A 14,013-nucleotide genomic window follows, 5' to 3' on the forward strand; every position below is an offset into this window, starting at 1 on the left:
CTTCATGAGTGTTGGGTGCAGTGACTCCAGAGGGTTGTTAAATAAGGACTACAATCATGTCTACTCCAAATGTCTTCATTCAAGCAGGCACTCAAGCCTATAACAGGCCTCCAGAGACGTCCCGTCACAGCTCTTATATCCAACATGTTATATTCAATATCAAGAGGAATTCAAGAGGGAAGCTTATTCAAAATAATTCACACTGCACTTACGTTGACAATGTCAGATGTAATGTTTGGGAGATTGTTCTTAAAAATGTACAAGTAGTAAAGGAAGGATAGAGTAAACCATTTGAGGTGGGAACTGTTAGTGGCAGCTCAGGGTTTGACCTAAATAAGAAAAGCTTTCCATAAAAACAGGGTAATGTATTTACAACTGGTTTCATTTGTCATTTTTTTCATTCACTGTTGCTCTTGAAAACCATCTCTTTATTTCATAACCCACTCAATAGAAAATGTGAATTATTTTCTAATTATAATTAATATAAATGTGGCTAATGTGATTATTAGGAAGAACCACTTCTTCCTGTGTGTGAACATTTAATTGTATTGTGCTGGATCCATCAGGTCATGAATTACATCATTTCACCTTGTTCATGTTGTGATTACGTGAACAAACCTTGTATCTTTCCAAAAAATAATATTTACGTTGGAAAGAGCGTGTCCTCTGTGCTGTAACACAGTCATCTGCTCTTCACCCCTGAATGCTTTAGCTCTTATTCTTACAACTAAGAATCTGTGTCATTCATAAATGTTCCTCCGAGTTCAAACTTGGTCTCTGCTCTGGAATTACAGAAATTCAGAGGTCTCCTGTGTGAGGAGTCACCAGCTGAGGCAGCAGCTACTCAGATTAATAAAAGATAAGCGTCTGTCTCTATACACACACCATCTATGCACATTTATATCGGCAATAATTATTATTTTAGCTAAACTTTGAAATACGATAGTTGTGGTGAGTTTGAAAGACAATGAAGACCAAAACATAGAAATGAGAAATTAAAATGATGCTAAATATATCAACTTCACACTGAACAATGTATGGAAATGTTTTATTTTTATACTGATCCCTAAATTTTTTTTATGTTATTTTTTATTGTTCACACTTCAATTATCCAGATATTTTTGGACCTCCACAGATAAGCATTCAAAATGATCCCTGTTTACTAATTTAACATTTTAATGAACCAATATCTTACATGAGCTTCCCTCTCTATGTTTTAATATATTGAATATTGTATTGGATACAATGCATGACGGGTAATTGTAATCATGAACAGGTGTGCATGAAGCTGTGAGGGCTGATGTCATGCAGAGATGACACTTCACCCTGGGGAGGCCTGCTATTGGCTGATTCGGTGCTTGAGGGAGGACATGACCTTTATTCACGACACTGAGGAATCAGCAGTCAGCAACTACGAACCACAAGCAGACTTTGGTTAAAGTTACTTTTAGCTTCCTTATATAAAGCTATATAAAGATTTTCTTTACTCATACGTCAAAGTACAGACTGGTGTAGATATTACACTGTCATATGAGATACAGGTCAGATCTGAACACTCATGATGCACACAATATGTGTGGAAAAACAATTTATTCATACAATGAAACACACTTGTCATATTGACTGAGAGAACTTTCTATGATACAAGACAACAGACAAGTGATAAAAATAACTTTCTGGGCCTCTTAAATATTGTTCTGTAAGTCAGTGTCTCTGGGATAAAGTTTAGGCTTCACAGGTCGAGGATGAAGCGGTCGACTTTCATCATGTAGGCTGGTTTCAGGTAGCGCTGCAGTTCGCTTTTCTTCAACCACACAAAAGAAGAGGTTGGGGCTGCGGGGGGGCCACTGTCTGACAGAATGGCCTTGAAGAAGAACACCTTTGTTCCCACGGAGCCCTCTGTCCGAGCAGCTTTGGGCAGTTTGTACTTGTACACTCCGCAGGGGGCGTTGCTGAGGAAAGTCGCCTTGAAACCGGCTGCTGTGGGAAGAGAACAAGCTGTGAGTTCATGCAGCTGGAGGCAAAAGGTGAGTTTAAGTGCAGATGTTCCTAAACTTTATGCAGTTGCACAGAATTTATGAAGCTGCAGTTGTATTTTGCTGTATTCCTCTGGATTCTCAGTGTTTGACTGCTGTAATTAAGTGTTATATTACTCTAATACTGTTCTCGTTCTCTGCCGGGGCAACAACACATTTCTCTCAATTAAGTTTTAATCTAATCTCATGTCATCTAAATCCCAAGGCCCCAGTTGGCTCAACATGCCATGTTAGACATCCAATCCCCACTCAGTCCAGCTATATTAAAAATGGATCAAGCCCTGCTACTGTAAGACTCTTTAAATAAAACCCTTCACCTAATGGCATACGTTAATGTCAAGTGGAAAGTCTTTATGAGGAGTGATTGATGGAGTTGTCACATTAATAGTTCATGAGCAATGTTGTGAAACAGTTTAAGATATTCACTCACTGGTTTTATTTAAATGCTTAAGAGCTTAAAGGCTTCGTTCCACCACATGCAAAAAAAAAATATGAAGAACCAGCGCATTTCACAGTTGAGGTTAAATATCTTGTATGAGGGAACACACCAGGGTCACTGGATATAATACTTGTTCCATCCTTTGCCAGCTGTGACCTCTGACCTTTAACTCCCTCCTTATGAGTTGCTTATAATGCAGCTGATTCATGAACTGAAGCCATCAGAGGTTTAAGTGGAGATGACAGGCTGGAAACAACTACTGGAATGTCATTGGTCTAAAAATGCTGTGTATGTAAATGAGTTGCAGGTTGGAGGTTTAAAGATGGTTTGTCCCTCTTGTTGTCGATAATAATAGATGATTGTACTTTAATACCACAGAGGTGTTCGAGATAAAATCACATCAAACTTTAATGATCCGTGGGACAGAACTGGGTCATTACTGCTAAAAGAGATTAGGATGTAGATACAGTAAGACTACAGCAAATGAAGCGTGTTGACAATAACAAAACCTATAACAGCTGATATTTATCGTATGGATAGTACCTGGTATCCTGCTCTAAGCAATGATTTTGGGGTTCACTGAAATACACTATAACCAATTCCCACAAGCTCTCCTTCAATATTCTGTGTTTTGATTACAGTTAATGTTCAATTAAAAAAGGATAGAACCATAAAGTCAGTTATTTATCATAAAGCATCAGGTCTCTGTCAGTTCCTTTAAATATGATTTTAAGTGGCATTAGTGCATTGATATAATAGATAAGAATATAATGCACTGACATAAACGTGCATCAGTACAGGAAATACTTTCACAGACGTTTTTTTACTGTGTTTTACATGGAAAGCTGTGGACGTTGGACAAACTTGTTTTAGGGATAGTGTGATTGCTGATTGCAGCATTTTTTAACAATAACTACAGTTTAACAGTTAAAGGAAGCGGACAGACGTACAAGTGTGGTTAAAGCAATTTAGTTTTGCACTTCCACAAAGTTGGGTGACTTGTGAGGGATTGATTTTAAAGAGAAAATTAAAAGCAAAAAATTAAAGCCTGAATGTCTGTCTCTAGTTTGAATCAAGCTTCACAAAGGCTGGATCATACAATACCCATAGTGCAATTCAGGAGCATTTTTTATTAGTCACTCCTAACCTGTTAAATGTACTCATCTTTGAAACCCCACACCCTTAGTTCATGATGCAGGTGTTCTTTCAAGTCTAAGTCTAAAGCCCACCCTGCCCCCTATTTCTATTATGAACTGTATTTAGACACAGAAGCTCAGTTTGCTGATGTATCATTGACAAATAGATTTTAATAAAGCTCCTTTTCATAGGATTCAAACATGTTTGAGAATCTGGAGAAAGGCTCTATGAGTTAAAAGTAGCGTTATGAATATAAATTTAGATACAATCACATAAAAGCTCTGTGCATGAGGGCTTTAAAAACCTGACATCAGCCAGAGTCATCCACCTCTACAGACCACAGCTAAAGAAAAAAGCTCTCTTCACATTTTTCATTATAAATGAATTCAAAGTCAAATTGAATATATCCCAGAGTTAATAAGTGGTAGGTCTCACAGAAAGCAGTGAAATCTGAAGTTGTTTTCAGGATAACATGCTTACTGATTGCAGCATGTTTCATTCATTTTTAAAGTCATGACTCTTTAAGGTAAACCTTAATAATTCTGTGAATACACACGTTATGGATTACCATTTGCTTTACATTATAGAGACAATGTTAGTAATTCAATTCAAATAGCTGAAGGATATCAGCCTCTTCAGTTAGATATACTTAATATAATGTTGTGCGTTCACTGCTGTCTTGACACCAGGCTATTGTGTGTGTACATATTCTAAAAAATATATAAACCTTTTGTTTTTGCTCCCATTTTTCATGAGTTGAAATAAAAGCTCCAAGTTGTTTTCTGTACACACAAGAGGCTTCTTTCTCTCAGATTTTGTGCACAAATGGGTTAGTGAGCACTTCTCCTTTGCCAAGATCATCCATCCACCTGACAGGTGTGGCACATCAAGGCGCTGATTACACAGCATGATTATTGCACAGGTGTGCCTTGGGCTGGTCACAATAAAGGGCAAGTTTAAAATGTGCAGTTTTACTTTGAAAAAACATTTATTTGCCACTGAACTATGGATTATGGACGACTTTGGCTACTGATGTACATTTTTTTTTGATTGGGAAGGTTGTTGATCATAAAAAGAATCAATACCTGGTGTGGCCACCATTTGCCTCATGTAGTGCAAAGTTTTTAGCCTCCAGGAATTGTGTACAGATCCTTGCAACACTGGGCCACACATCATCAAGCTGCAGGATGAGATGATGGCGGCAACCGAACGGCACGACAACGGGCCTCAGGATCTCGTCACAGTATCAATATCACAATATCTCTGTGCATTCAAATTACCATTAATGAAATGCTCCTGTGTTTATTGTTTACTGCCCAGAACATAACCCCACCACCACCACGGGGCACTCGCTGGTATTATCAAACTGCTAACCCACATGACGCTATGCACGCTGTCTGCCATCTGCCCGGTGCAGGGAAGACTTGGATTCATCAGTGAAGTGCCAGACGCCATCAAATCTGAGCATTTGCCCACTCAAGTCGGTTACGATGACAAACTGTAGTCAGGTCAAGACCCAGGTGGGGACGACGACCATGCATATGAGCTTCCCCGAGTCGGTTTCAGGCGGTTTTACTGAAATTGTTTGGTTGTTCTGTCTGGGTGGCCAGTCTCAAAGATGTCAATCTAGCAGGTGAGGAAGTCGGATGGCGTGGTTACATGTGGTCTGCGGTTGTGACCACATGTCACCACTCATTATTGCCAAATTCTCAGGCACAACATTGAAGACAGCTTATGGTTGTGAAATGACCATTCATTTCACAGGAAACAGCTCTGGTAGACGTTTAACATGCCAAATGCACACAAGCTCAAAACGTCCAACGTGTGTGGCGTTGTGCTGTGTGATAAACCTGCATGTCTTAGAGTGGCCTTTTATTGTGAGCAGCCTGAGGCACACCTGTGCAATAAGCTGTGTAATCAGCATCTTGATATATCACACCTGTCAGGTGGATGGATGATCTAAAGGAGAAGTGCTCACTAACACGGATTTAAACACATTTATGAAGAGAAATCGGCCGTCTGTGTGTGTGGAAAAAGTCTTAGATCTTTTATTTCAACTCACAAAAGATGGGAATAAAAACTAAAGCATTGCGTTTATATTTTAGTTCAGTGTATATATCAATGCTAAATGAGCCTGTAATTGAAGGTTAATTGGTCTGTAGGATTTCAAAACTTATTCTATTTTAGTAATTTACAGTAATTTAATAATAGTATAATCACATAACAATTTCTAAAATTGGGGGCTTTAAATATTTAATATCAGCTCATGTTATCTATCTCTGAAGTATCTGACATTTCTTCAGGGTGGAAAACCTGACATGTTCACTTTTTAGTAAGTAATTTAATATATTTAAAAGTTAGTTAATGGTAAGTGTCTCTGCATTAAGGAGCTGCACAAAACACTGAAAAAGTTATTTCAGTGTTTTGTTTTTCTGTGATTTGACAGAATGCACAGGAAAACACTGAGCAACTAAAATAAAACCCAGCATAAAATGTCAGCAGCTCATTTAAACATGTTCATGTTACCTGGCAGGGAGGCGAGGGCTCTCTCAGCTGTCTGTCGTAGCGTCTCTCCTTCCTGCCACTGAGTCTGAGGCAGCAGCCACAGCTTTGCACTGCCAACCTGCTGCTCAGCCAGAAGAACCAGCGAGTCGGCGAGGCAGCGCTCCACTGAGGTCAAGTCCTTATCCACATCAGCTAAACAAGAGGCAAGAGACAGAACCGTCAGCTGCTTCACAGCAGCGATGTCTCTCTGTGACTGTCGAGCAAAATTTACACCAACTTTTGAAATGTCACAGGGAGTATAAGGCAAATTGGAAAAGCTGCAGCAAATAGTTTTTCTGAATGTCAGAAAAACATTACAATCCTGCAGAGAGTAACACAAGTCTCTTCCCTCACTGGTGATCTACTTTAAACTCAGCTGTGTGACAGGCCTTCAGATCATCCAATTTTCTTTCATCTTTGATTAATGATTGAAACAAAACAAAGGATGCATACTTTAATATATCAGCTTTTTCATCATTCACATTCATAATATTTAAGTATATTTCAGAATGTGTATATTCTGGTTCACTTATACCGCACTGGTGAAAGAGTTAATATTTCCATACTGACCTCTGACCCTCGGTGCTGGCTGGAAGTTCCTAAACTTCTGCTCCCAGGAGTCTTCCTTGTCCTGAGCCAACACGATATTCTGGTCCTTGTTGTCGTCGTCATCTTCATCAAAGTTGTAGTCGCCTGCCATCTTGCGACTCATCCTCTCCGCATCCTCCAGCAGCTGCAGCTCGTGGTCCGACAGCAGGCTTTTCTCCAACTCCATCTGAAATCAAGTCAGGGCAGGTCTCCATGTCAAACTGCAGGACATTTTTCGATTGTGGTGGAGAAATATGACTGACATTGAACCCTCATCCCTCCCCATATTCAAGCTCAGCATTTAACTATGACAGCTGATTACAGAGTGTGTCAGCATAGATGGTCTACAACAATATAAAATGATAATATCACAGAAATATATGGAGAAAATAATACGCATGATAATCCTACATTACTCCATCATTAATTTAGTATGACACTTGAAGGCATATGCACAAATGAGATTTTACTGTAAAGACTTTAATGATAATAAGCATGATAAAACTGTGTTTTTCAAACATATCTAATTTGTGTGAGACAGTCTCTTATTTGTCTTTTATCACTAATTTAAAACGACAAACTAATTTAAACTCTGAAGTGTTTCAGGATATAATTATAACAAAAGGAAGAGGGTAAAAGTGAATGTGCTGGTATGACTTCTGCAAATATTCAGAAAAGTGTTTGAATCATATTTCATGAGTTATGAGTTATGATCAGATTAACCTGCTACAGGGCCCTGGAGAAAAATTTTTGTTGTGCCACTAGTGTCCCCAGTTGTAAACTGTTCTTATATCCCCAAGCAATACACTACTGCTGGACTGATTAGTTGATTAATCAATTAGTGGGTTGCCAGTAAATTTATTGGAAATTATTTTTGATAATTGATAAATCACTTAAAAATTCTCTGGTACCAACTTCTGAAATGGAAATACTGACATCGGTTACTTTCCCAGTTTTCTATGACAGTAAACACAACATGTTTGTGTATTTGACTGGTGGTCAGAAAAAACGACATCTGAATATGTTAATTGGGCTTCAGCCAGGTAATAATGATTGGTATTTTTCACCTCTGTCTGACATTTTATACACTAAGCAATCAATTGGTTATTGAAGGAAACAACTGAAAACGTGTGTTAGTTGATGCCTTCTTGTACTCTTATGAATAATATTAACGTCTGTGTAATTAAGACACACAGGGTAGTATTATTCACTGAGGAAAACTCAAGAAATTTGATAAAACACAGCTGTATAACAAATTAACACAATTTAAAGTAAAATTATTAAGGTCTGAACATTCTACACAGGGTCGTTCTCCAAGACCAGGGACACAAGACAAGAGGGTGGAGAACCCGTCATAGTTCATATTCTACTTTAGTGGAGCAAATATCTGACAAATGTGCAAATCATGTGGGCAAAAATGATAAGGAGTAACTTTGGGTTTTAGCGGTCTATGACCTTCTGCAGTTACTTGCTTTGGTAAACCAGAATTGTAAATAAGAGCAAATGCCAGGTTTTCGCAGGGTTATATTAAATTCTATGACCTACGTGCAATGTTACCTGTTGGGTCACACATTTCTTTGTATCACCTGGGTGGGAAATGTGAGTATTTTTTTTTCCTGTAATTGCTCACCTGTGGTCCACCATAGTTAGTAAAGCATTTTGTTTCTGTCTACATGGCTCTCTGCTCCTCTTTCAGCCCAACAAACGCACCTGCTGTATCATCGCACTGAACCGCTGCTCTATCGGAGTGCTGTCCGCTGAGATGACCGGCAGCCTCTGCAGACACACCGCCGCCATCAAAGCCCACGGAGAACTCGCTCTTTCTGTCTCACTTTTGTTCTGCAAAGTCGCCCGACAAACAGAAGTGCCGGAAAATTGACGAAACCCAGTGTTTCCAACCGCTGCCCTGCTAAAACAAGACAGAAATTGTAACATGGGTCGACTGGCCATCCTTCCACACGGCGCAGCCATCTTCTTCTGCTACGTTCAAGGTATATGCGAAAATCGTGACGCTGGCTATTACTGATGAAAACATGATGGAAGCGTGATTTTCAACCGCATTACTCCTCTCACGATACCAGAATACAAAACAATTAATTGCAAATAAAATATTGACGCTAGTGCCTGATAAAAGGCGTTCTCTTGTCATTTCTCTGGAGGATGAAGCAGACAAATTTTTACTTCAAGTGAATATTCATGGTAATACCATTATTTTGCGAGGGTTTACAGAAGTCCATGAAAGCAGCATTTTCCTATTATTACCCACAATCCTGTGCAGAAAAACGAACAGTCTATTCTGATAAAAGTGGGGTAAGATGAAATGACTATGCCTTTTGAAAACAAAAATACATCATTATACGTACTACAGATATATATTTTAATGTGTATTAATTCAAAACTCACATTTTACGATAAAATTTACAAGTAAAACTAGTATTTGTTATTGTAAGAAATAATGTTATTATGATTTCACCACCCCTGAAAAAATAAACCTTTTACTGGTCTGATCTGGAATTGAAGCACCTTCAATGTCACGTTTGTTGTGTGGAAAAGAGCTCAATGTCTGACCGTTAATAAACGTATCAAACATGTATAAATTCAATTGTATATTAGCTAATTCTGTGAGTAACGTATGTCGACAGCTGGCTGCAAGTCTGAATGCAAATGGAAGCTCTCTGTAAGTGTTTCATTGACATGTTTTACTAGCAACCTTGTTAGCTAACGGCTAGTTGTGATAAATTCTGACAGTTGTGCAGCATGTCTTTAAATGTACATATGTTCAGAGCAGAGGTTAGTTTTTAACTAAAGGAAATGAACGCTGGTTTATGAAGGTGTTGCTAATGAAACTTTGTGTCTATAGATGTGGAAGCAGCGGCCTGCAACGAACATTATGTAGCAGTGCTGCCCGACTTCAGCAGAGCGCAGCATCCGCCACCGACTCTGCGAAAACTTCCAAAGACTTCAGGTCAGAATTGTAGTATTTCCATTTTAATGTTATGTGCAGTTTGCTTAGTTAGTAGATGCACTACTCGGTGCAGTAGAATACTGCTGATGAGATCATTCTTTTTAACCCCGCAGCCATTTTCCTCCACTGCCTGGTCAGGACAGTTCACTGAGCTGGGGTGGAAAGAAGTTTGATGAGTTACCAATCCTTCACATTAAAGCCACATACAACAAGTAAGTGGAAACTGCGCAAGTGATAATAAACAGGAATATTTGTGCAAATATTTTGGGCATTATCTTCTGCACATTTAGAACTCAGGATACTTTAATCTGTTATTTCAAGAAATTGAACATGAAAATGAAATGAAATGAAAATTGAATAAAACTTAAAATTGAAAGTAAACAGTGAAATCACATTTCTACGTTGACCTTGTCTTTAATAAATAATAATTATTCTTAACTTGAAACAGGTGAGATAAAAACAAATGGTAGATGTTGATTCAGGAGTGTAGTACAAGCTGAGTGGGTCAGAACTCAAACCAGAGGAAGCACGGAGGTCTCACAGAGAACAGCCCTTTTATTAGCAGTTATGTGATGCAGTCACATCAGTTGTGGGGAACATAAGGCTTGCTTTGAGAATTCAAGAAATAAACTTGCCAATCAGTTGTGAGTCAGTGACCTAGTAAACTGTGCTTTCTTGTATCAGCACACACATCCAGCTGACAGACAGCGCGGGACAGTCGATGGTCAGGACATCCTGCGGAACAGAAGGCTTCAAGAACATCAAGAAGTCGACACCCATCGCTGCTCAGACTGCAGGCATCTCTGCTGCAAAGGTAAGTTCTCACATTGACACTCATAACTTAATGTGAGATAGCAGCTTGGAGGTCCAGTGTCTTTCTCAAGGATATTTGGACAACAACCACATGACTGCTGGGGCTTTGTCTTTTGTGTTAAAGGACAGTCTTGTATAATTGTGAGAACACCTTGTTATTTCAGCCCTGCTGTTTCTCTGCTCTGTTTAACAACATGTAGTGTCTGGATATTAAATGTGTGTTGTAAATTAGCGGCCCTCTCTAAGGACTCTGACGGAGTGGAGCAGTCGGTGTTAAAAAGCTAATTTAGAGGGCTGCTGGCGAACACAGTTAGGGTCACACAGTTTTTTTTTTTCCTTGCAGTAAACACTGGAGAAATTAAGTTTGATTATCAGGCTGCCTTAGTGTTGTATATTGTCAAGTGGTGAAAATATTCTGACCTTTAAACTGTTTTCACATGTCATGCTGAAAATGAAAAAGATGGCAAGAAGACATTTAACAAGAACAGTATCTCTTGTTTTGTTAGTAATTAAAAAATCTCTAAAAGTAATGCTGGTTAACCTCAAGCTATTCTACACTACTGACTATAATTTAGGCCTGCAGCAAACAAGTATTTTCATTACCTATTAATCTGTTTATTTTTTCTGAAAATTATTCATTTCTTGGCCTAGAAAATGTCATGAAACAATGCTATACACAACTTCTGTGAAAGCCCCGTATGATGTCTTGAACTGCTAGGTCTGTGCGACCAACAGTCCCCAACCAAAAGATTTTCAGTCCTAAATCTGACTCTGCTGTTTAGAACAGGAGGGTCAGATTGATGATACACATTAATTCTCAATGTTTCTTCCTCTGAACAGAAAGCCACAGCAAAGGGAGTCACGTTTGTTCGTGTCGTGGTCAAAGGTCTTGGTCCTGGACGTTTGGTGAGTACAAGGAGTAAATTGGGGGTCTGCATTATCTGCAGAATCTTGAAAGTTGTTGCTGCTTCAACTACAGATTATTTTCGTATAGATTAATCTACGGATTCTATTTTTTCAGTTAATTACTTAGTCTATAAAATGTCATTAAAGAGAGATTTTCCATTTCTCAATCCAACTTCTTCATAGTGTTTGTTTTGTCTGTCGAACAGTCAAAAACCCTAAAGAGACTCAGTTTATATTTTGCACTCTGTCCTTTCATTGGCAAAATTGGTTTTATGTTTCAAATTTACAGTTAAGCACGTGAAAGTTTAGAAAGTGTAAAAAGGGCCACAGTGGAATCGCAACACAACAGGATGAAAGAAACAGGTTTTGTATCTTGCACTACTGACCCGGTTGTGTGTTTTAACAGTGGCCAGCACAAATAAACCTTTCACTGCAAGAAGAAATAAGCTTCATATCAGACTTGTTACAACGAGGGTCATTTTAAAGTGTTTAGGGAGTCACAAACATTGTGATTTGTTCCGGTTAGTTTTGTTAATGAATGAATTTATCTCTGTTGTGCAGTCTGCAATCAAAGGCTTGACAATGGGAGGCCTGGAGGTGGTATCAATCACCGACGGCACCCCTGTGCCACACAATGGATGCCGCCCGCGTAAAGCCAGAAGGACGTGATCTCCACAAACCAGAATGCACTGCAGTAGGAAGCTGTTGTGTTGTAATATGTTAATAAAGTGTTTTGTTGTGTAACTTTCCTGGCTCTGAGCTGATCTTACACAATTCATTTGTGGGAATAATATGAGATTGTGTTATTAATGAGCAGAGAACAGCTGTGTCAGTCCTCTGCTGTGACTGTTGACACATGAATAAACCTTCAGTCTCACTGCAGGCGTTCAGACTGATGTTTGCAGACAGCACAGAAACAGACTGATGGCTCCGTGTAGGAAGATTAAACAATGCAAGGTTTCACACAAGAAACACTACACAGCTGGTAGCCATGGGGACTGAAACCTTGAATCTGGCCGTGTTAGAGCCTTCCTGAGTGCATGCAACACACACACACACACACCTGAAATTAACACATCAAGCCAAGTCAACCTTCTGGTATGAACAAAGTTCTCTTTATATTTTACATTAGACAGCCAAACATCTGTTTAATCAATACAACAGTGTAAAGCTCTGGGGCAAACGCCGGCATTTACAGATGAGTCCAGTATGACAAGTGTTAAAATGGGAACATTAGATAGGAGACAAACATGTACCAAACTGCTTTCTGCATTTCAGACAGACAACACAACCCTCTGACTGGTCAGTCATCAACACAACCGATTTCTCTTTATGTAGTATATTATTCTGGACATCCATTATGACCATTTCTCTTAATACTTTAAACTTTATGATATACAGTATGTTATATTTATACTTATACGACCATAGCTCTCTGCACTTTTTTAACCTTTGAAATCCAAGTAACCTGATACATTCAATATACCTCTGTTATTAATAATTTCAAACCTGTACAGAAACCCTGTGACCCTACGTTTAGTGCAAATGTTTGGGACCATTTCACTTTTACCATGCAAGTAATAAAAAAATAAATCACCACAGCTGAAATGACTAACAGGTCATGTGATGAGTCCACCACAGCAGTGGTTTTTGCAGTGAACAGTGTGTGCTCTCCACAAACCACTGGACACTTGGATATGAAGCATTTTGTGATGATAAAAGACAGAGAGCTGCTGAGCTCTGTCCAAAGTGCGTGAACTTAAAGGGACAAGCTTTGGTTGAACTAATTAATTATTTTCAACTTATTTATGACGCCTTATTCATACAGTACTGATATGAACTGGACACAATTTTTGGAAATGATAAATTGCATCATTAGACTAGACTTCCAGTCTAATGTAGGTTAGTGTTAAAGAGGTGAATCACATCAAGCCGAAGCAGGGCACCACTGTGCGAGAGAATTGTTGGTTCTACAGTATAGAGGTAAGAGCCAAAGCACCATGGTGACAGCCCTGAAACTGACTGAATCCAGACTGCACCGACACATAGACAGATAATAGGTCACTGCACCCTCACATGCAAATATTTTGTTTCATATTAACGCCTTTTTACAAACATACAAGCACACACATGAAGAAAAAATTGCCCTTTATAAGCAACATCTGACTCCCTTTCGCAGCTGGTTTCATTGTACAAGCAACGGCAGCAGTTGTGCAGCAGCCATGTTGTAAAATGTACAGAATTGCGCTGTTATCCTACTGTTAAGACTGGCTCCTGTCAAATCTCATGAGCAAGAGCTCATTAATTGTAACTGTACACTGAACATATGGATTCATACCCAAGTCAAAGTAAAACAAGTACAACTAGAATCACTGCCTCTCGAGTGTATGCCTCCAGCAACCAGGTAAGACGAGGATAAATATTATGATGTCACAGTGAAGTTGACCTTTGACCGATTGGATATATCATGTCGTCACTTCAACGTTTTATCCTATTTGTTTTGAACTGTGTCATAAGAAGTATATAAATGCTTCACTTAAGGTCAAAAACATGTTTAGTGAGGTCATAGTGTCCTTGACGTTTGA

At 38.9% G+C, this 14,013-nt stretch overlaps 2 protein-coding genes across 3 annotated transcripts; one reads left to right on the forward strand and one right to left on the reverse strand.

Moving 5' to 3' along the window:
* Positions 1–1,573: 1,573 nt before the first annotated feature.
* On the reverse strand, positions 1,574–8,719 carry mrpl46 (mitochondrial ribosomal protein L46). 2 transcript variants are annotated; one of them, XM_022744271.1, is made up of 4 exons: positions 8,455–8,719; positions 6,727–6,931; positions 6,139–6,309; positions 1,574–1,977 (listed from the first exon to the last, which is right to left on the reverse strand). In XM_022744271.1, the coding sequence occupies exons 1-4, from the start codon at positions 8,713–8,715 to the stop codon at positions 1,733–1,735; spliced, it is 882 nt and encodes a 293-aa protein (XP_022599992.1). In that variant the 5' UTR covers positions 8,716–8,719; the 3' UTR covers positions 1,574–1,732. The 2 variants fall into 2 exon arrangements, with proteins under 2 accessions (XP_022599992.1, XP_022599983.1); XM_022744262.1 differs by having other exon boundaries at positions 1,574–1,980.
* Positions 8,720–9,258: 539 nt separating this feature from the next.
* On the forward strand, positions 9,259–12,172 carry mrps11 (mitochondrial ribosomal protein S11). Its single transcript, XM_022744770.1, has 6 exons — positions 9,259–9,421; positions 9,605–9,709; positions 9,823–9,921; positions 10,394–10,523; positions 11,363–11,428; positions 11,990–12,172. Exons 1-6 carry the CDS (start codon positions 9,333–9,335, stop codon positions 12,095–12,097), a joined length of 597 nt encoding a protein of 198 aa, XP_022600491.1. The 5' UTR covers positions 9,259–9,332; the 3' UTR covers positions 12,098–12,172.
* The last annotated feature ends 1,841 nt before the right edge of the window (positions 12,173–14,013 follow it).

The sequence above is a fragment of the Seriola dumerili genome, unplaced genomic scaffold (assembly GCF_002260705.1).
Source record: "Seriola dumerili isolate Sdu_G_001 unplaced genomic scaffold, Sdu_1.0 BDQW01000003.1, whole genome shotgun sequence".
NCBI lineage: Eukaryota > Metazoa > Chordata > Actinopteri > Carangiformes > Carangidae > Seriola > Seriola dumerili.